The sequence below is a fragment of the Ascidiella aspersa genome, chromosome 7 (assembly GCF_963924565.1).
Source record: "Ascidiella aspersa chromosome 7, kaAscAspe10.2, whole genome shotgun sequence".
Lineage (NCBI taxonomy): Eukaryota > Metazoa > Chordata > Ascidiacea > Phlebobranchia > Ascidiidae > Ascidiella > Ascidiella aspersa.
In genome coordinates, this window is record NC_139453.1 from 3,553,055 (window position 1) to 3,576,224 (window position 23,170).

At 40.1% G+C, this 23,170-nt stretch overlaps 2 protein-coding genes across 2 annotated transcripts in view; both read right to left on the minus strand.

Moving 5' to 3' along the window:
- Window positions 1–17,258, minus strand: part of LOC146137301 (NACHT, LRR and PYD domains-containing protein 14-like) — a 44,464-nt gene extending 27,206 nt beyond the window's left edge. The window contains exons 1-2 of the mRNA XM_083393697.1: window positions 17,048–17,258; window positions 1,206–1,389 (exon numbers count right to left, since the gene is read on the minus strand). Coding sequence (XP_083249823.1) covers window positions 1,206–1,389; window positions 17,048–17,236 — 373 coding nt within the window. The 5' untranslated portion in view covers window positions 17,237–17,258. The remainder of the gene's footprint in view (window positions 1–1,205; window positions 1,390–17,047) is intronic.
- The window catches only part of LOC146137300 (NACHT, LRR and PYD domains-containing protein 12-like), a 180,668-nt gene that overhangs the window by 29,346 nt on the left and 128,152 nt on the right, over window positions 1–23,170 (minus strand). The window lies entirely within an intron of this gene.

Below are 23,170 nucleotides of genomic sequence, written 5' to 3' on the forward strand. Positions count from 1 at the left end.
AAACGCTTTTTTATTTCCAAAATTAATGTGTGTTATTTTGTCAGCAACTGATTTTGCTTTAGGGCCTATACAAAGTTACCTACACTGTTTTATTTATTGTATAATCGCTAATCACTTTTGATGTATCTCCAACTTAAGAACTCTTTAACAAGCAAAAGGCTTATACTGGGATCAGCAATATTGGAAATCGTTCTAGCAAACGATATTGACATCATTATGGGGTTAATTTAACGCCATCGTATAACAATTTAAATGAAACGAGGGAATACCCCTCCCCCATGACTTACTTTTTCCGTTAATTATAGGTAAATGCAAAAACCTTTAAAATGACACTAATCGGTTAAAAAACACTTATTTTTTGTCGGGAAAAAGATTAAAATGGGGATGCCATTATATTGTTTAAAACGGGGATGCCATTATATGGTGTAAAATTGGGACATTATATTGTTTAAATTTGGGATTTTTTTTAAAATTTTTGTATTCCAAACAACGCAACCATTGCTGTCCAGCTGCTAATGCGCTTTAAAGCCACATGCGAATCATAATTTTATGTCCAACGACTGTTATTATAATGCTTGTGTTTTATTAATTTGTATTCATGATACGTCATAAAAGTCATAAAAGTATTTCCGAGTGACGTCATTTCGTCCCACGGTGAAATATTACCTGGCAACGCACACTGCTCTGCATCGATCTATTCTAGCCGATTTTAATGTTAAGAAAAAACGATCAAAACTAAATGTGTTGGGAATCCATCACAGGCAACTTAAGAAACAGTCGCGTTTATGCACGCAAATAAATCACTACTGTGGTGCAGGGCTGCGGAGCCGGTTAAAAATAACCCGAGTCTGACACCGTTCAAATGTGAGATTTCGTCCCGAGTCCATCCCTGACTCTACAGCCTTTATTTCGCCCATTACGTAATTAAATATGGTGGTTCTTCTGCAACCACTTATAGGGGTTCATATAATTCATCCACTCACAATACAGGGTTGGAAAGTATACACCATATGCTATTCCGCCTTTACGATTTACATTTGGTAACCATTTCAGTTTTGGTAATATGGTACTGCGCATGCGCACGTCCGACTCGGGACTCATAGTTTTACGTAGTCTTACTGGAGTCCTGAGTCCGACTCCGACTCAGCCCTGCTGTAGCGCAACCCACACTTGGGCATTAGTTTTAAATCGAAGTTATCACCAACCGTTGTCGGATGAGGCCGCTGTTGAGTCGGAAGCCACTCCAGGTTCCTGTGGCTGGCCATATATATGAACGTCGCCTTGGAGGTTTTGTATGGTACCTTGATGACCGTAAACATCACCAATGTTTACAGGCAGGACATTGATTGGCTGGTTGTTTGCTGGTGGAAGCTGAGGTGCATTTCCACCCTGTTTAAATACGTTGATGTTCAATTTTAATTTAATTGCGATATAACATTTTAACACAAATAGTTTCGGGTCATTTTTAGCATTTATTTTACTTAAAACAACAAATATATTTGATTTATTTTACTTTTGAAACTGCGTTTTACCTAAAACACCTTTAAATAAAAGACCAACTAAATAATGTAATTAAACAGAGATATAATGTGTAAATTAAAAGCCAATTTAATATGGTTTTAAGAGCAGAAAGTAATTCTCTATTATTGTTATTTTAAATTTTTGATGGCAAAACTACAAAGATTATGTCCAAGGTAACCGTGCTATACAGGCTCATCAGTATCGCAGGCCAGAAAACGAATGACTGTTCCCTAGTGTAGCGCTTTTCAACCTTTAAAAGAACTGTCCGCACTTTATTTTTGGAAAAGTTTCATCCGCACGAAACAAGCACAGTAAGTTTGCACCCTTTAGTTTCCCCTATTTGTAAAATAACAATGAAAGGATGTGTATTAAAACCGTGAGCCTTCACCGATATAAATATAGATAGCGTATGCTTCAATGGCTTTACCTTAATTAACAACGACAAGAATAACAACGACCATTTATACACAAAGAGAATTAGCAGTCGTTAATGCACGTGATTAATGACTCGTTGCTGCTGAATATTTGTGAAAATTTCAGCCCAATTGGGAACAAAAGCATTCAGAGTGTTTTTCACGATTAAAAAACGCTTGTTGACAGAAATCGTTTTTAAGATGGGGCTACCAGATTTTCAGCACCCAAAAATGACGTTTTTGACGACGAGTAAAATGAAAGTAAAATTGTTATCTTTGACTTTGATGATGTTTTACAGTTCCTTAGTAGTTGGAGGCAAAAGTTACAAAAACAAAGCAAAGAAAGGTACAAAACATGTGAGAAGCTGTTTTTACATGTGAGGTTCTGTTGCAATTCTTTTGGCGCAATGTTTGCAATAACAATTAAGAAGGTAGGGCTAGTAGGGTAATTTGTTGTAAAACCTTTTTAAGCAAGCAATTTAGCATGTTTCATGACTGCAGTATTTTTTTGGAAATAAATACGTCTCGCCTAAGCGTCCTGTTGAAAGTATAGGCAACTAACTCGAAATGAAAAAAAGAGGACATTTGGGCATTTTTGAGCGTCCTCGGAGGACCGTTCACTTTTTTTGAAAAAAGAAGACAAATCCTCCTAAAAGAGAACATATGGTAAGCCTTTTTCAAGAATATGATCTAAAGTTCCCGGAGGCTGCTGTTCGCCAAAAGGGTTCAAAATCACAGCTCTGATTTTATTTCTGCTTCCTGATGACTTGGAAAATAAGCTTCAAACCTCTCGAGCAGTGTGTGCAAATGAGAGCTCGCCGCCTTGATGATACGTCGCTCCAGCTTATTCTCTGTTTTTTTCATTTACATGCAGACACGAAGGTCTGCAGGGTTTTCAAACTGTTCAGGTTGTTAATAGAAATTTATTTTTCCAAACATTGAACTTTTGCTTGAATGATGCGATTTTGGAGGTAGCTTTGAATTTATCAATTCCTTTTCCTTGTAAAGTGGTATTGAGCACATTAAGCATATCGAATATTTTAACAAGATAAGCTAGCATATCTAGCCAAAACAAATCTTGAAACAAATTAGCTCTATTGTCGTCTTGTCCATTGAACCACACAACAAGTTCCCCTCGCCGTTTCCACACTCTTTCCATTACTCTTCCACGAGAGAGCCACCTAACTTTGGAATAATTAACAAGACGCCCATCATCTTCCATTTCGCTGACAAGTTCATTAAAAGCGCGATACGATTTTGTTTTTAGTATTGTGGTCACAATTTTAATGACATTAGAAATCGCGAGTTGGCAGTTTTCTTCTTCATTGCCAAGTTTTTTGGCTATCAATGCCGCGGTGTAAAATGCAGTGAACACATACAACTGTAGAGGAGCCAGCGTCTGTATTTGTTATTTACTGTGTTCGTCGTGCGTGTGCTAAAATTCTGCTAAAGTCTTTCTGTCATACTTTCTTTTCCCTGCATCCTGCTCGTTAACTGGCCAGTTTTAATCCCCAACGCATTCGTTTTTCCTGGACGTTAGTCGTATCCGAATTGTACTGCAATCCAGTCAACGATGCACTCCTTACTGGCAACACGTGTTTTTACTGCGCTGTAAGCTATTTCATTTAAAGCGAGCTATGCTGAATTATTTGAACGTACATTAAATCTATAAGCGACCTGACGCTATGCCTTTTGGAATGCAATGACGGTTTGTTTAGTTTCGATATAGTGGAGTTCAGATAGCACGGTGGTCATGTCTCCCTGTTGAAATATACACAACCTCCGTTGTGATTTGCTTTATGAGAGCAACTACCCCGTTACGCACTTTGACCATAGCCCTGGCGCCGTCGGTGAATACAGCCTTGCACTTGCATCAGTTTACTGCATGTTCGGAGAAGTAATTGTTTACTTTTGAAATTATACTTAAAGCAGTGGTGTTTATGCCAGTAGGAAGACAAAACATATAGTGATCTAAAAATGTCTTGCGTTCTGTGCTTGGAAAGCGAACATAAACGATCAATTGAGCTTGACTGGTAATGTCAGTCGTTTCATCTAATTGAAGCCCGAAGCAGGGCACATGACAAAGCTTCGCTAGAACAGATTTTTAGTGATGCAGCGATCATTGAACATCTCCTTTGCATCGTATTATCGGACAATGCTAGCTTTTGCACTTTGGTCACATCTTTAGCTCCTCCATGAATCTCTTGCGCTGCTACCTCTAAACACGGTTTAGCAACGCTTTCTGCCAAAGTAAATGGGCTCCCTTTGAGACATAAGGACATGAGCTATTTTTAGTTATGCATACAGAGGTTAATAAGAGAATGCCTTCATCAATTGATCAAATTTTTGCTTTTGCTTAGCGAAATGTCGTGTTTGATGTTTGAAAAAGGATTTCGACTTATTTTTGTGTTCAAAATGCTTGCGTCTCTGTGTCTTTTCAGTTTGTACTTTTCTAATGATGAATTGTGGTATATGACCTAACAACACAGCGAGCCCAAGTGTATAGTTTTCATCTAAATCTATGACAAATCCAAGCTCAGTAAATATAGGGCTACCATATTTTCAGCACCCAAAAAGAGGACATTGTTTGCCTGCAAGTAAAACGAAAGTAGAACTGTTACGTTTGAGAAAAACGTGCCATATCCAAAGGTAATGCATTCAGCTTCGAAATTAATACGTCGTTTTCTGAAACAAGGATACTTTTGGCGTAGCAGTAAAACATCAGTAAACAGAGTTTTTCTCTTCGGCATTATAGTTTATAGCTTATTTCGCCTTATGGTTATCTAAACGTAAAGAATAATAAAGAAAAATGAAAGCATCTGCTGAGAACCACCTGTATATGGCATAGACCAGTGGTTCTTTACCTTTTATCAGCCGCGCCCCTTTGGTAATTTTCCTATGCCCTACACCCCCTACGAAACGCAATTGGGCCTTTTATAATGAAATATCATTGAGACAACTTGAAAATATTAAAAGCGCGACAAAAATTGAGTTTAATTGGTTGAATTGGCGCTAAACTGTAAATTCAGGAGGCTTTTCTCATTGGGCACACAACAAATTGCTCGTGCACGAGCTGAGTTTGACAAACGTGTTGTGAGGGCATTGACTCCACAGTTGTAAGGCTGTGATGTCGAGCGCAAATAAAATAGTCAAGCGAAAAAATTAAACATTGCGTTATCGTGTTTCAAAAGATGTGACGACATACAATTCAACGACAATATTGCAAAAAAACATCGATCGCGATAAAAGTTCGAGTCCCCCTGATGCTAGCCTGTTATATAAAATATGATTAAAAAATAGATCTAACGGTGGATGAATTTTATCGTATATCTCTAAGTTAGTAAAATTGCAATTAAATATGGCCGTTATATCTTAAATCAGTGGTTCTCAACCTTTTATGCTTCGTGGCCCCCTTTAAAAGGCTCCCAACCCTCGTAGCCCCCATGCTTTTAAAATATTTAGCATTGTTTCTACGTGTTTTTCTTGTTTTACTTCTCCACGTTATTAAGAAATACAGACATTAATCAACGCATCAATGCACTTAGTTTCTCCAAAATTTAACATATCACTTATTTTAATTTAAGTGAATATATTTAGTGATTACAAAGCTTGATGGTGGGAAGGTATTTCTTTATATTCGGCTCTGTTTTGTACTGAGCCAAGCAAACGTTAGTACCTACATTTGTCGAAATGATTTATGGTTTTTCGGTTAGAATGAATTACTATTGTTGCACCGATTATTTATAGTTTCTATGTGTGTTATTGTTTCTCTGTTTTATCGTTTGTACGCGTGTTTTCGTTTTCCCTTTCTTTCTCACTCACATAAATTATATCGCTTTTCCACTTTTGCACCTCACCTTTCACGCTTTATTTCTTATCTTATCACGTTTTCGGTTGGCACCTCGTTTGACACGCACACCTTTTTTCCCTGGTTGTAGTGAATGGGTGCACGAAATCTAATGTGGGCAGTCGCGTTTGGGGTCTAGCTTGAGTTCATTGCATTGTAGAAAACCCTGGGAATTAACGTTTAAGTCACCTTTTTAGGCGTTGGCCGCTTTTCGTTGTTTCTGTGTTTTAGCAGTTTACTGTCGCTTATTTTAATACAAGTAAAAGAACGCGTTGTAGCGCTTGGCAGTCGGCAGGCCGTTAAGTAGAGTTCTGGATTAGTTTGGCGTAACAAAATGGCGAGCACGCCAGGACTCTACAGCCGAGGGGAGAAGCGCTACATGCAGCATGTCTTTTACGTTGCCACCGCCTTTTTATAGCTCAGGCGACAATTTTAAATCGATTTTACCAGTTTTTGAATCGTATTGTAAGAGCATCGCAGCCAATGAAGATGTTAAGAGACATTTATTATTGACATGTCTCGACCGTGATTTTTTGTTTGATATTAGTGATGGCGCAAGTAGCCTGTACGAACTATCGTCTAGCGCTATAATTGAACTTGCTTCAGCGGCCAACGGCGAAAAATGTGACTATGATAAACGTGACCAGTTACTAGAAAGTGGTCAAATGGTTAAAGAAAGCATAAGGGAATACGTTTATAGTTTGCAAACCCTTGGCGAACAAGCTTACCCAGACGGCGGCGACAAGCCTATAAAAAATGAGGTTTTGTATCTGGCTCTACTGCGCGGCTTGAGCGACAGAACACTCGCCACTGCAATTAGTAAGGACGCGTCAATAAAGCGCGACTTCACTAAAGCTGCGAAGATAGCTGTCCACGCCAGCATTGCGTGCCAGCCCTCACAGGATGTAGGCAACATTAGCAGTAATGCTACGACGGAGAGTGTCGCTGCAGACCCCGTTTGCAGCTTTCCAAATGGAATTCCAACGCCAAATGGGTGATTTTATGAAAACTATCGACCATCTACGACAAGAGGTAGCCGACCTTCCCTCCGGCCAATACCAACAACTGGACAGGGATGTCAGCAGGTTTGACCTTGGTGATTTAACTAAACAGCCTATCGTACAAATCGCATCTGGTCAAAGGCCTCATTCCTTCATAAATATTATGATCGAGAACCTGCCAGTATGCGCCCTTGTTGATACGGGTTCAGCAGTTACCATCATTACGGGAAAAGTATGGAACTGTTTAAAGGTTAAAGTTAAACGTAACTTGTCGAAGTGCCCCGAGACCCTGTCATTCGCCAATGCTGACGGCCACAAACTAAATATGGATGGTTTACTTCCAGTACAACTTACAGTAGCTGCTAAAGAATTACGTATGAATGTTTTCGTTTGTGACTCTATTTCATTCGATTGCATTCTTGGAATAGATTTTCTAGAAACGCAGGAGTGCGCCGTTTGTTACCGCAACAAGACCTTGAAAATCGACAACAGCAGTGTACCTCTGCTCGATATGCCATTCAAGCTTGGCAGCCGAGACGTCTTTCTCGATGGAAAGTCCTGATCCAACCGACCACAGAGGTTTGTGTTCCAGCTTATTTTATTCATAATTCTGAACGTCGCCCAGTACCTACCCATGCTGTACTTATTGAAGGGAGACCAGAAATAATGAATAAATATGGTGCAATGATTGGGTCATATTTAACGACAACTAAAGGCTGTTTAGTGCAGACTCGAATAGCGAATTTTACCGACGACGTTATCTAGCTGCCTGAAGGCACTCGCGTTGCCACACTTTCGCCCATTCTAACATCCGGGGATGTCGCATGTATTCAAAGTGGTACTTGTGTCACAGTCGAGTCGTTAACACACACATGTTATTGTAATGACCAGGGATGCGTGGACTTTTCTTGTCCTACCCAACAGAGCGTTAGCTCCGTATACCCAACTGAAGAAAACAATTGAAATTGGTGGCGGTCTTACAACAAGCGAGATCGCACGGGTTCAGGCCTTACTGCAACAATATCGCAAATCGTTCGCGACACACTCAACAGAAATAGGACGGACGGATCTCGCCGAGCATGTGATTAACACCGGAGATGTTCGCCCAGTACGACAACCCTTTCGTCGGATGGCACCACCCGAAAAGACTAAAGTGGAGGAAATCGTCCACGAGATGAAGACCCAGGGTCTTATACGTTCATCATCATCCCCATGGTCGAGCCCGATCGTACTTGTGAGGAAAACGTCAGGTGAAACTCGTTTTTGCATTGATTATCGGGGCCTTAATAAGGTGACAAGGAAAACAGCTACCCTATACCACGAGTAGACGAAAGCCTCGATCTTTTGTCTAACTCCACCTATTTTAGTACACTCGATTTAAAATTTGCGTATTGGCAAATTCCTATGGATAAGAGTTCCCGAGAAAAGACCGCTTTCGCGAGCCATATGGGTCTGTTCGAATTCAATGTGATGCCAATGGGTCTTTGCAATTCCGCTGCTAGTTTCAAGCGACTAATGCGTATTGTTTTAAATGGCATAGAATGGCAAGGAGTACTCGTATATTTGGATGACATCATTGTGTATGGGCGTACCTTTCAGGAACATCTGGAGCTATTGGAGGGCGTGCTACAACGACTTGCCGACGCGGGCCTGACACTTAAGCCCAAGAAGTGCGCTCTTTTCAAGAAAGAGGTAAAGTTTTTAGGCCACATTGTTTCTGCCGAAGGTGTTTTATGTGACCCCGAAAAAATTGCTGCAGTAAAATCATGGCCGGCCCCGAAGAATACAAAGCAAGTACGACAGTTCGTTGGTTTAACTTCGTACTACCGCAAGTTCATACGTGATTATGCCAAAATAGCTGCGCCGCTTCACCGTCTAACAGAAAAGTCGAGACAAGCTTCGCCAAAACTAAAATCTTCTTTGATAAGATCACCAGTCCTTCGCTACCCTGATTTCCAGAAGCCTTTCGTATTAGACACCGACGCGTCTGATTTTGCCATTGGATGCGTGTTAGCGCAGTGGCACGAGGGAAAAGAACACGTTATAGCCTATGGCAGCAGGACTTTAACCAAAGCAGAACGAAATTATTCCCCACTCGCAAAGAATTATTAGCGGTCGTTCATGCCACCAAGTTATTTCGCTGCTACCTCCTAGGCCAAGCTTTCACTTTGCGCACTGACCACGCTTCTCTTAAGTGGCTATATCAGTCTAAAGACCTCTATGGCCAGTGTGCCCGATGGATGGGTCGAGCACCTGTCACAATACGACTTTAATCTAATACATCGTCCGGGTGTCAAACATAAAAATGCAGACGCTCTTAGTCGAATAGGCGAAGACCAGTTGACCGATGCGCCCAAGGTTGCCACTATCGATGTTCGTGCCTCTAGTGGTTTGACAATGGGTGAGATTGTGCAAGCACAGGAGCAAGACCAAGAAATAGCTTCAGCTTTCCAATGGTTAAGCCTAGGACACAGACCCCCATATAGCGCTGTGTCAAATACATCGCGTATGACCAGGCACTTATGGAGTCACTTTGGTCAATTGAAACTTATAGACGGGGTCATTCATTTCTATGACCAGGATAAAACACTTTTAGGACTTGTAACACCGCGTGAACTAAAACCCAAAATCTTCGATTTACTTCACGATGCAAAGTTAGGCGGTGGTCACCTGGGGATTCGTAAAACATGCGCCAAGGTCGCTGAACGACACTTCTGGCCAGGCTGGCGCGAGGAGACTGAGCGGTATTGCATGGAATGTCGTGAGTGCGAGTTAAACAAGAAACCCTCAAAAACACCAAAAGGTACCATCTTGCGAAGAAGGTCCTTTAGAAAGGGTAGAAGTGGACATCATGGGGCCGTTACCTTTAACACGCCACGGGTACCAATATGTCCTTGTTGCTTGTAATGTGTTTATTAAATATGTCCGAGCTTGGCCCTTGCGTACGCAAACAGCAACCGAAACGGCCAGCGTATTGTACAACCGCTGGATGACTGTTCACGGAGTTCCCGACATCATCCATTCAGATCGTGGCGGGAATTTCGAAAGCAAGATGTTTAAGGAGTTGCTTCAGCTGATTGGTTGCGGTAAGTCACGCACGACTGGTTATCATCCCGCCGGAAACAAAGGTGTTGAACGAAACAACAGAACAATAATCTCGATGATTCCAAATTACGTTCAAAAAGATGAACGCTCCTGGGATGAAGCGCTGTCTGCTGTTGTGGCGTCGTACAATGCAAGTACCCATGAAAGTACGGGATTTTCACCACATTTCTTATTAACAGGTCGACAATTGCGGCTACCTGCGGACTTGGTCTGAGCAGGATCCGAAGAGTCGCATTTCATTAACGACAACATCAAAAGCCTTCACGACCGACTTGTTCGTGCCGAAGATGTTGTTCGGACTACCCTCGTTAAGCAGCGCCAGCGAATGGAGGCGCATTTCAACAGGAATGCAGATGACACCGCATTCAACGTCGGCGACTCGGTTTTACTAAGGGATAACGTAGTCCCTGTAGGGTCAAACCGAAAATTTCATTTTCCCTATGCAGGCCCGTACAAGGTCATCCAAGTGCGACCACCGGTGAATTATTTAATAGAAGCGGCCAACGGACGACAACAGAACGTCCATCGAAACCGTTTGAAGCGTAGCCGCGGACATCACACGCAATATGATCAAGAAGAAGACGAAGAAGACAACACCGAAGAACCAACAACGGAGCCCCCCACCGACATCGGATTTCGCCTCACCATGACTACAACGCCACGTTCACCTGAAGCACAGCCGCACCCAACGACTCAATTCACCAACCACCAGCTCGCGAGTGATGTGAACCACAACACAAGCCCCGGTCTGATGCCCCATGGCACCAGCGCTTCCACCAGACCGAGGCGTTCAAGAAAAACGACACGCTTTTACCCCGACGTGGAAACCTTCCATTAACAATGTTGCCCAGTTGGGCAACGAAATTGTGAAGGGGGGGTGTTGCACCGATTATTTATAGTTTCTATGTGTGTTATTGTTTCTCTGTTTTATCGTTTGTACGCGTGTTTTCGTTTTCCTCTTTCTTTCTTACTCACATAAATTATATCGCTTTTCCACTTTTGCACCTCGCCTTTCACGCTTTATTTCTTATCTTATCACGTTTCCGGTTGGCACCTCGTTGGACACGCACACCTTTTTTCTCTGGTTGTAGTGAATGGGTACACGAAATCTAATGTGGGCAGTCGCGTTTGGGGTCTAGCTTGAGTTCATTGCATTGTAGAAAACCCTGGGAATTAACGTTTAAGTCACCTTTTTAGGCGTTGGCCGCTTTTCGTTGTTTCAGTGTTTTAGCAGTTTACTGTCGCTTATTTTAATACAAGTAAAAGACACGCGTTGTAGTGCTTGGCAATCGGCAGGCCGTTAAGTAGAGTTCTGGATTAGTTTGGCGTAACACTATTAGTTGACATACTCTAGCTGAATATTGGCCTAAAATAACCTTGAGTAACCTTACAGCGCACCTTATGCGTTTTACTATGGAATGTTTTTTTTGCAACTTAATGCCCCTTAAGGGAATTGCGAAACCTCTCGCCCAATGGCATTTGAAGGAAACTTAATGATTTATCGGCAAGCAATCGACCTGCCGCCCGAAAAACACTGACGCCTCACTACATGGATATTGGATGGATACATATAAAGCAGCACAGTAATTACTTCGTCACAGCGACAGGCATTTGTTCAAACTTGCCACTCACGTACGTACAATTAGGTGTAACTTTCCGCGATAAACGAATAAAAAGGATTCACTCTTCTAGTTTTAAACAACTCTACTGACGCGCCAAAGAACGTTTTAGAAAAATGTGTTACAAAACGTTACAAAAAAGTTTTACAGTCATAACGAAAAACACAAAATTAGGTTAAATGGCAAACAAATGGTGACATTTTGGTTTTGCAATACCTGCTAGAGAGTTTTGCCCGTGGTCAGTGTCTTAGGCAGCCAAAATATGTGAGGGGCGAAAATTTTGAACTTGAACTAGTAAGAGTACTTCATTTGAAACACCGCTTCTTGAAGCAGAAAAAGACTAGACACCCTGAGTAGGCAAACTATCAACTTAAATAACTTGACACTAAAACTGTTACCTCACAGCGATAAATCGACTTGATATTCTTTCTCACTCACATAAATTATATCGCTTTTCCACTTTTGCACCTCACCTTTCACGCTTGATTTCTTATCTTATCACGTTTTCGGTTGGCACCTCGGTTGGCACGCACACCTTTTTTCTCTGGTTGTAGTGAATGGGTGCACGAAATCTAATGTGGGCAGTCGCGTTTGGGGTCTAGCTTGAGTTCATTGCATTGTAGAAAACCCTGGGAATTAACGTTTAAGTCACCTTTTTAGGCGTTAGCCGCTTTTCGTTGTTTCAGTGTTTTAGCATTTTACTGTCGCTTATTTTAATACAAGTAAAAGGCACGCGTTGCAGCGCTTAGCAGTCGGCAGGCCGTTAAGTAGAGTTCTGGATTAGTTTAGCGTAACAAAATGGCGAGCACGCCAGGACTCTACAGCCGAGGGGAGAAGCGCTACATGCAGCATGTCTTTTACGTTGCCACCGCCTTTTTATAGATCAGGCGACAATTTTAAATCGATTTTACAAGTTTTTGAATCGTATTGTAAGAGCATCGCAGCCAATGAAGATGTTAAGAGACATTTATTATTGACATGTCTCGACCGTGATTTTTTGTTTGATATTAGTGATGGCGCAAGTAGCCTGTACGAGCTATCATCTAGCGCTATAATTGAACTTGCTTCAGCGGCCAACGGCAAAAAATGTGGCTATGATAAACGTGACCAGTTACTAGAAAGGGGTCAAATGATTAAAGAAAGCATAAGGGAATACGTTTATAGTTTGCAAACCCTTGGCGAACAAGCTTACCCAGACGGCGGCGACAAGCCTATAAAAAATGAGGTTTTGTATCTGGCTCTACTGCGCGGCTTGAGCGACAGAACACTCGCCACTGCAATGAGTAAGGACGCGTCAATAAAGCGCGACTTCACTAAATCTGCGAAGATGGCTGTCCACGCCAGCATTGCGTGCCAGCCCTCACAGGATGTAGGCCACATTAGCAGTAATGCTACGACGGAGAGTGTCGCTGCAGACCCCGTTTGCAGCTTTCCAAATGGAATTCCAACGCCAAATGGGGGATTTTATGAAAACTATCGACCATCTACGACAAGAGGTAGCCGACCTTCGCTCCGGCCAATACCAACAACTGGACAGGGACGTCAGCAGTTTTGACCTTGGTGATTTAACTAAACAGCCTATCGTACAAATCGCATCTGGTCAAAGGCCTCATTCCTTCATAAATATTATGATCGAGAACCTCCCAGTATGCGCCCTTGTTGATACGGGTTCAGCAGTTACCATCATTACGGGAAAAGTATGGAACTGTTTAAAGGCTAAAGTTAAACGTAACTTGTCGAAGTGTCCCGAAACCCTGTCATTCGCCAATGCTGACGGCCACAAACTAAATATGGATGGTTTACTTCCAGTACAACTTCCAGTAGCTGCTAAAGAATTACGTATGAATGTTTTCGTTTGTGACTCTATTTCATTCGATTGCATTCTTGGAATAGATTTCCTAGAAACGCAGGAGTGCGCCGTTTGTTACCGCAACAAGACCTTGAAAATCGACAACAGCAGTGTACCTCTGCTCGATATGCCATTCAAGCTTGGAAGCCGAGTCGTCTTTCTCGATGATAAAGTCCTGATCCAACCGTCCACAGAGGTTTGTGTTCCACCGGTAAATTATTTAATAGAAGCGGCCAACGGACGACAACAGAACGTCCATCGAAACCGTTTGAAGCGTAGCCGTGGACATCACACGCAATATGATCAAGAAGAAGACGAAGAAGACAACACCGAAGAACCAACAACGGAGCCCCCCACCGACATCGAATTTCGCCTCACCATGACTACAACGCCACGTTCACCTGAAGCACAGCCGCACCCAACGACTCAATTCACCAACCATCAGCTCGTGAGTGATGTGAACCACAACACAAGCCCCGGTCTGATGCCCGATGGCACCAGCGCTTCCACCAGACCGAGGCGTTCAAGGAAAACGACACGCTTTTACCCCGACGTGGAAACCTTCCATTAACAATGTTTCCCAGGTGGGCAACGAAATTGTGAAGGGGGGTGTTGCACCCATTATTTTTTTATAGTTTCTATGTGTGTTATTGTTTCTCTGTTTTATCGTTTGTACGCGTGTTTTCGTTTTCCCTTTTTTTCTTACTCACATAAATTATATCGCTTTTCCACTTTTGCACCTCACCTTTCACGCTTGATTTCTTATCTTATCACGTTTCCGGTTGGCACCTCGTTTGACACGCACACCTTTTTTCTCTGGTTGTAGTGAATGGGTACACGAAATCTAATGTGGGCAGTCGCGTTTGGGGTCTAGCTTGAGTGCATTGCATTGTAGAAAACCCTGGGAATTAACGTTTAAGTCACCTTTTTAGGCGTTGGCCGCTTTTCGTTGTTTCAGTGTTTTAGTATTTTACTGTCGCTTATTTTAATACAAGTAAAAGACACGCGTTGCAGTGCTTGGCAGTCGGCAGGCCGTTAAGTAGAGTTCTGGATTAGTTTGGCGTAACACTATTACTTGACATACTCTAGCTGAATATTGGCCTAAAATGACCTTGAGTAACCTTACAGCGCACCTTATGCGTTTTACTATGGAATGTTTCTTTTGCAAATTAACGCCCCTTAAGGGAATTGCGAAATCTCTTCGTTGGTTTCTCGCCCAATGCCATTTGAAGAAAACTTAATGATTTATCGGCAAGCAATCGACCTGCCGCCCGTAAAACACTGACGCCTCATTACATGGATATTGAATGGATACATATAAAGCAGCACAGTAATTACTTCGTCACAGCGACAGGCATTTGTCCAAACTTGCCACTCACGTACGTACAATTAGGTGTAACTTTCCGCGACAAACGAATAAAAAGGATTCACTCTTCTAGTTTTAAACAACTCTACTGACGCGTCAAGAAACATTTTAGAAAAATGTGTTACAAAACGTTACAAAAAAGTTTTACAGTCATAACGAAAAACACAAAATTAGGTTAAATGGCAAACAAATGGTGACATTTTGGTTTTGCAATACCTAGCTAGAGAGTTTTGCCCGTGGTCAGTGTCTTAGGCAGCCAAAATATGTGAGGGGCGAAAATTTTGAACTTGAACTAGTAAGAGTACTTCATTTGAAACACCGCTTCTTGAAGCAGAAAAAGACTAGACACCCTGAGTAGGCAAACTATCAACTTAAATAACTTGACACTAAAACTGTTACCTCACAGCGATAAATCAACTTGATATAAAACATAAACAAATAACTATTTACAACGAATCAGTAATGACACTACGATTAAAATTCCATTAGTCGCTTCCCGTCAGCGAGGCTCGTTATAACTTGATTGCTTTGGCCATGGTATTAACTGCCGTATCGAACACAAACAAAAATGCTAGCAAACCGTTTCGCGCAGCAACTGACTGTGTTTTAACGAAATACTCAAAAGCCATTCAAAGGAAAAAAACAAAATGACTAAAAGTAGTAAAACTACATTAATGTATACAACAAACGTAATAACTAAATCGTTTGTGTAGTAACAGTACTTGACAAATGGAGGTGTGACATGCTTTTAATCGACAGTCGTGTACTGCTCATAAATGCTACAAAACAAATAATTAAGAATAAAATATTCATAATTTCCTTGAGAGAAATAGCCCCTGTGTTCCACTGGCTAAGCCTATGACCGTGACCCCCCTAATTACCACTTCGTGCCCCCCCAGGGTGGCCGAGGGCCACGGTTGAGAAACCTTGTCCTAACGTAACCGTGCAAAACTTTTTTTCAAGCGCAATTACCTGCGTGGAAATAAAAATCAAATGAAGTATATTGGCTTAATAAAAATAAATTTTTATGTTTCCAACTTGCGAATTTTGTAATTAAGAACTCCTTGAACTATGTTACCGCGAAAAATTAGGTTTATAGAGTTCGCAAAATATCGCATTTAATGCGGTGGGTTTAATAGTAACCACTTTTCAGTTTTAGACGAGATTTTACTTACGTTGGACGCAGTATGGTACCGGGATTACTTATTTGCTTGTATACCACGCAATGCGAACATTGTCTGCTACAACTTAAGGTTTTACATTTGTGAGGGTTCTCTAAAAAAAATAAGGTTTAGGTATGTTAGTGATTTCCGATCGATATGCACATCACGAAATATCGTTTAGTTGGAGCCGATTAGGTTAGCGCTTATTTACTAAAGTATCCCGAAAATGATGTGGCGCCGGCGGTTTTGACAAAGTCGCAAGATTACAAATAATAACCACGCTGTGCGAATATTTGCAAATTTTCAAAACAGTTTGTTAATAGAGCTTGATTTTGTAAAATAAATTTTGTCGGATTATACGAAGTTTCAAATTAATGTTGATCGCTGTTCGGTAACAACAGTAAAACTAAAGTCAGTTATGTTTGCTGCTTATCAGTATATATAGACGCGCAGCTGAACTACGGGCTTTATATTGCCGTACAGTTTAAACACTGCGTCAAAATCGCTATTTGGTTACGTACTTTTAAAATTGATATCGTTTGTTTGGTAATTGCTGCTGTTTTGCTAAAGTTGCGAGATTAGTGAGACCTAATACTGTTGCTGCTTTCATAAGGGCCGCATCCTACTTTAATTGTGAGAAAGTATTTACTCGACCCAGCACTTTATAACCACGCAAAATCGTGGCATTGCCCGAATGCGCATAATGTATCGCGCTTATAGCAAAAGGCTGCATATTATTGGTACAAGTAAGTACCCTATATATAACTTGGCAACGCCGGGTATTTCGTCTAGTAATTGAATAAAATGACCGATTTTAAAGAATAAACCAACCTCCCAAAAGGTCACTATAAAACTTAGTATAATTTTTTTAACCTAATTGGTTTAACATTAATGTATTATATTCATTAAAATTATTTAAAATCAAACTAATAAACCGAAAGAGTTAGTACAGACGCATTACAAGGTCGTATGCTATACAGGCACGTTGAAAAACAATTTTTCCATTTTTCAGACACTATGCAATATGTGTATTGTGATAAAGTTAATAAGATAAGTTTCACTTTGACAAATACCAGTGCTAGACGGATTTATGAGGAGGTTGGCGTGGAATTAAAAATCCAAAGCAGCAAAGATTCTTATTATTTTATACGACAAAAACTTACTTGGTTTTGGTTTGGAGTATCGGCCATGTTATTCCTTGTGCTTGATTGGTTGATACAGTTTTTTTTTTTACCAAATATAGTCTGTAAAATGGAACAAGATACCAAGTTAAATGACAGTTTGGGTATATACTGTGATATCTGTGATCTAGCACTGTTGAAGTAACACTGACCAACGATTGGCATACACATAATATTATACCAGGTTCAGAGGTACGCAGGCTCAGTGGGAGCAAGTCGTGAAACGATAATTATAGCAGCGTTGCCTGCTGGATCTTGTTCGTACATACAATTTCATGTTTGGAAAATAGTGATTGTCAACCTTTAGCACACGGACCAATTTTACGCGAACAGCTTTCTGGCTGCAATCGAAGTTTTATAGAAATGAACGCAAGTGCATTGCGGCAAGACGACCCATAATCTTAAATCTACGGCTAGAGTTGAAAATAATTGTTTTTTATTCTTTATTTGGCTTATTAAATCTAAGTAAACTTGAGTAAAAATGGTTTCTTTTGAAACCAGGTAGCTCGAAGTGACATTAAAAACACCACAGATTGGAGTGCGGCAGGAAAAGGTTGAGATCCACTGATTTAAGGTTTTGATGTTATAAACCAACCTGACATTCCTGTTTATATACCTACACAACATTACACATTTACCTCAGTACAGCAGTAAGGCGATTGAACCAAGCTGCAAGCAACAACCAAACTCTAAGCTCTTTGTTGAAGGCGGACTCCAACGTATTTCCTTGTTCTAAAGGAAATGACGTTAAGGCTCCATCCATTTAGTTTGCCCTCCAACGCCTTCACTCATTTCCTGTCTGGAAATCACGCGAGCTATTGTTAAGGTAAAAAAATCCCCAGCTTGAATTTCGTTTGCATAGAAATGCGTATTCTTGTTGTTCTATAGTTAGTTTAGTTGCTTCACTGGCGCAATGATAATAATTCCATTAGACTTTCTTACTTGCATTTAGGAATGTCCGTAATTTGGTTTAGGATTGGCACCGATACAACCCTAGTATCGGACGAGTATCAACGATATCACCATTTGGTATCGGGTATCGGCTTTGATCCGATATTATCGGACATCCCTATACTTGCAGCATGACGAATCATTTTCCTAAAATTCGCGCTAAACTTGACACTAGTAATAAATAGGTGTTGCGTGAGACGTATATTTTAGCAAATCTTTTTTTTTTCGTCTTTCGACTTGGTCAAGTTGCCCGTTTCAGTGGCGCAGCCAGCCGAAAATTGGGAGGAGGGGGAGCAAAAAGTATGAATTCTTTGTATTAACTGCCGTAACGAACACAAATAACAATGTTAGCAAACCGTTTTAAGCAACAACTGAATGAGTGTTAAACGCAATATTCAAAATCCGTTCAAAGAGCAAAAACTGTCTAAAATTAGTAAAACTATACATTAACGCAGCGTTTCTCAACCGGTGCGCCGTCGAAGGTGGCCAGGTGCGCCGCGAGAAAATGGGGAAAAAATGTTACAAAAATTCTGTATGAGGCCTATTTGTAGAATTTGCGAATAATTTTAGAATAAACTCTAGTCACTATTTTCTGTGAATAAACACTGAGCAATATGACTGGATTCGTAGCCCCTATTAAAGTCCCAATGGTTGATGTTGGCTCTTCGCTAACAAAGAAAGAGAAACTATTGCAATCTAGCGGGGCTTCCGCCATAAGACCAAAATTAAAACAAAAGCAACTTCGGCATAAAAAACAGTTCGGAGTAAGACCAAAATAGGACTACTACCTAATACTCGTAATAGCGTTTAAATCAAAATAAGACCTAAATTCGTCCGAATAAGGCCTAAATGGCAAGAATAAGGCCTTTGCAACCTTTTACTTAACCCCAAACCCCACCCATAACTTTAGCACTAACTCCCCTAATAATTTGAACCATGAACTAAACTCTAATTCTACCCATAACTCGCGCCTAACCCCAAACAGAGGCAAACAATCCTGTGCCAAAACATTATGGCACCCAAACGTTGACACCAAAACGGCCGATGCCAAGAATATGTCCTTTAATCGTCCCATACCATGTTTTTTTTTACAGTTTTGGGCGTTATTTTGTCCATTTAGGTCTTATTCCGTTAAATTTTGTATTTATTCCGAGTTAGATGTTGTTGCTCTTGGGGCTTATTCTGTGTTTCCATCGAACTTTAACTAACATACCGTGTGTTTTCATAATTTACAACACGAAAGGCCTATTTCATTTATTTTCTTTCTCTTTAGGCATGTATTATTGAGCTCATCGTATTTTAAAGCAGGGCTGTGGAGTCGGGAGTCAAATTTGGGACTCGACGTACCGTAGTCGATTTGTTTTGCTGAAGTCGGACTGCCTGAGTCCCGAGTCCGACGTGCGCAGTAACAATTTTAAAACTGACAATGCCGCCAAATGCAAATTAAAAAGGCGAAATAGCATATGGTGGATATTTTCCAGCAACGTATTGTGATTGGATGACATATATGACACCCCTATGAGGGGATTGTTGAAAATCCACCTTAATTTAGTTACGTAAATGGGAAAAATAAATGCTGTAGGGAGGCAGAAGCACTCGGAATTTGACGAAATCACACATTTGACCGGAGTCGGACTCGGGAGTTGGATTATGTTTTTTAACCGACTCCGCAGGCTTCTTTATAGATAATAAAATTAGGAGCCTGATGTAATAAAAACTGCCAGCAAAAAACAAAATATCCAAACAAAGTTTGCAGTCGCCTCGACCGTAAGGTGCGCCGCTAGGTTTTGAAAGGTTTACAAGTGCGCCCTGGGGTTAAAAAGGTTGAGAAACACTGCATTAACGTATAGCAAACGTTATATTTACTACATTGTTTGTGACGTAACAGAGCATGACAATTGAAGGTTGGACTGGTCATAAATGCTAAAATAACAAATTATTAAGAGTAAAATATTTATAAAGTTTTGGATGGGCCATGCCCTCTGAGGATCAACCCTGGCTACGCCTAGGCCCGTTTGCACTAAGTTCTATTTTCAGGATGTTGTTGCTTTTAACTAGATCGCGATCATTTCTGACTTTGTATTACGTCACAATGCATTTAAATTTGTTTTTTAAGTTTCCTTTTGTTTGTTCAATTTGCTTCACTGCTCTTCACTTTTTGTCCTATTTAGTTTCCCGCCGTTACACCTTTACGTTTTTATCTAAATAAAGTATTTTAGAATAAATAGCAACTCAATTCTCAGTCAAGTTATGATTAAAGCATGTCAAATTGAATATAATTATTTGTCTAAATAGTAAACATTAAACCACAAAACTGGTAAACTCGTGCGAATATGAGCAAAATCTTAAGGAAAAAATAACATAAACGCAACATATAGCAATTGAATTGTTTTATCTTCCAAAATTAAGATAAATAACCAGTGTTGAAAGACTCAAGTCAATGCATAGACCACGCGGTCCGTTTAAGAACTTGAATAACTTTGGCGGCCGCCGATTGATCGGGTCACGCGATACGAGCACCTCGTGCGCTCACTCACGCTTCAAGTGACCGCTTTTTTCCAGGTGATTTTTTATGGCGGTGCCGCCGGGTGGCGACAAAGCGCGCAACGAGTTCGGCCGATGCTGGTGCCCTTAAGTCAAGACTTAAGTGTTTTCGAGCAAAATTACTTGCAGAGAGAACATTTTGGAAAGCCCTGATTAAAATCATGCCGAGGATCTTCTTACGAAATTCGTTTGATCCAATAAAAACGTTAAAGAAACTAAGTTATACCTGATTGCCACCACTGTATCCGCTAAACGCACTTTTTTTACAAATGTAAAAGTGTTTTTACAGACTTTCAACACCAATCGTTTTCTGAAGCCCACGCAATCAATAGTTTGCAAGGATATTTGAATATAATACCTTAAGTACCCAATGCTTACTTCACCCAAGTTTCAAAAAGTGTCCAAATGAATTTATTGAATTCTTGCAAATTTAGCATTGAGCAATAGCATATGGACCAGCATTACGTTAAGGAAATGCGGGAAGTAGGCTAACTAACCTCATCTTACGGATTTCGTTTACCCAAAAACCTCGTCTTAAGAAAGTAACTCTATGCATTCTTGTTTTTTATCCCTGGTTTCTATTCTCCAACTCCATAAGCAGATTGGTAGCTAGGGTATTTTGGCCCGGGTGCAAACTTTATAATTGGCGCCCCTCCTTCATGTTTAATCACATTTTCTATTACGTTAACATAATATACCTTCCTACTTTATACGGCAAAACAATTCAAATTTTAAAAGAACATTGTATTTAAAGAAGAAGCAGCCTCAAAGAACCGGAGTTCTTAAACTTTTTTAAAGCAGTCCACTAAAAATAATTGGTTGCGTATTCGGCTCAGCAAATGTGAAACTAAGGAATAATTTTTCTTAACTAAATTTTTCTTTTTAAAAAATGTTATTCTATTATTTTTAATATACACTACGATTTTACCTCGGCGTGCTTAGACCTCGAAATTGGTCCACGTACCCCCATGAGTCCGCGTTTCAAAGTTTCAGTGCCTCTGGGTTAAATGTACAGTTGTTCTTGTGATCAACAGTGTTTCTAAATCTTTTTTGAGGTTGCGACCCAAATACTATAGGCATAAGTAAAACAGCAAAGCTTTGGCGACCTAATTTCTCTTCACTCAACTGTTCTAAGCTCAAAGCGAACAAATCATAAGACCCTTACGCTTCCAGGTTTTTGATGTTAAAACCTTTACGTTTCCAAGTGTTTGACGTTAGCTCCTTCCCTTTTCATGTTTTCTTAAACCCTGGGGATGAACCCCTAATCTTCCAGAATTTTGACGTTTTTTCATCTATCTCTCCAAAGAGTTTGATATTAGTTAAAATGCCTACCCTTTTAGAATTTTGACGTTTAAACTATTACCCTTTCTTGATTTTGACGTTAAAGCCTCTATACTTTAAAGGATTTTGGCATTTAAAGTTAAAACTGTCACCCTTCCAGGATTTTACGTTAACAACTTTCCCCTTTTTAGTCATTGAAAGAGACATCGGGGTTAGGATTCTAGACCACCTTCGCTTTTGTTTATAAAATATTTATATATTTTTCTTAAACTAAAAATATATAATTTAATATGTTACCTGTAATCATTTCAAAGACGAGAACTTGGCAAACAAAGTAAGCCAGATTGCCTCAGCTCCTCACAAGCGGACTTGCTTTTAATTGCAAGGCTTAAGCAGAATCCATAAATATATGGCTACAGATTACTACAGAAATTATTTAAATAAAAATATGCAACAAATGCATACTTACTTAATAATTTCAGGATGATAACGCTCTCCTTTCAACTTCCTATCTTGCAGTTTGATTTGTTCATTCCAAAAAATTTGATAAAATTCATCGAGTTCATTGTTTTTGCGAGCTAATAAAAATATTAAATGCCTGGAGGGTTTTGAAAGTGTCGCACACTTAACTGGGGCATAGTATGTTAAAACAATCTTGTATATTTAAAATACACTATAGTGTTAAAAGATATAACTCACTGCTTAATATTCCTGTCTTACCAACATATACAACAATTTAAACAATAGCTTTTCTAAAATAGTGTAAAACGAAGTGTTTAATAGGAATGTAATTTCACTGCAACTTTTTACACCTTTACCTTTATCCATTATTATTTTGAAATCGTTAGACAAGTCTTCTTCAACGGTAACTAATTCATTTTCTTTTCTAAGGTAAATCTGGACTTCCTCATGTAAGCTTTTGATCCACATGGGTTGGCCGCCACTGTTATATAGGGGGCAGTAATATCAGACTCAAGAGTGACACCTTTACATATTTTGAACTCCGAAACAGAGTACAAAACATCGTATATAGTGGTTTTTGTAACATCAATAAGTCTGACATTACTTTCTGGTGATGTCAACTTGAACATGAAACTTAAACTGATCATGGCCATCTTCCAATTTAAATGAAACAAATTCAGATTCCACAAACATTTTCCAACCATAGGAGATTTTTTGTGTTTTACCAACAAGATTAGCAAACGAATGATTTATGAATAGTTGGCAAAGTGCTTCTCGCCATAGGAGCAGGTCGTTCATTGGGTATTGAATTACCAATTTGTTTTATTGGCAATTATGATTTTGGAATTGCTCCATTTTTCAATTCCC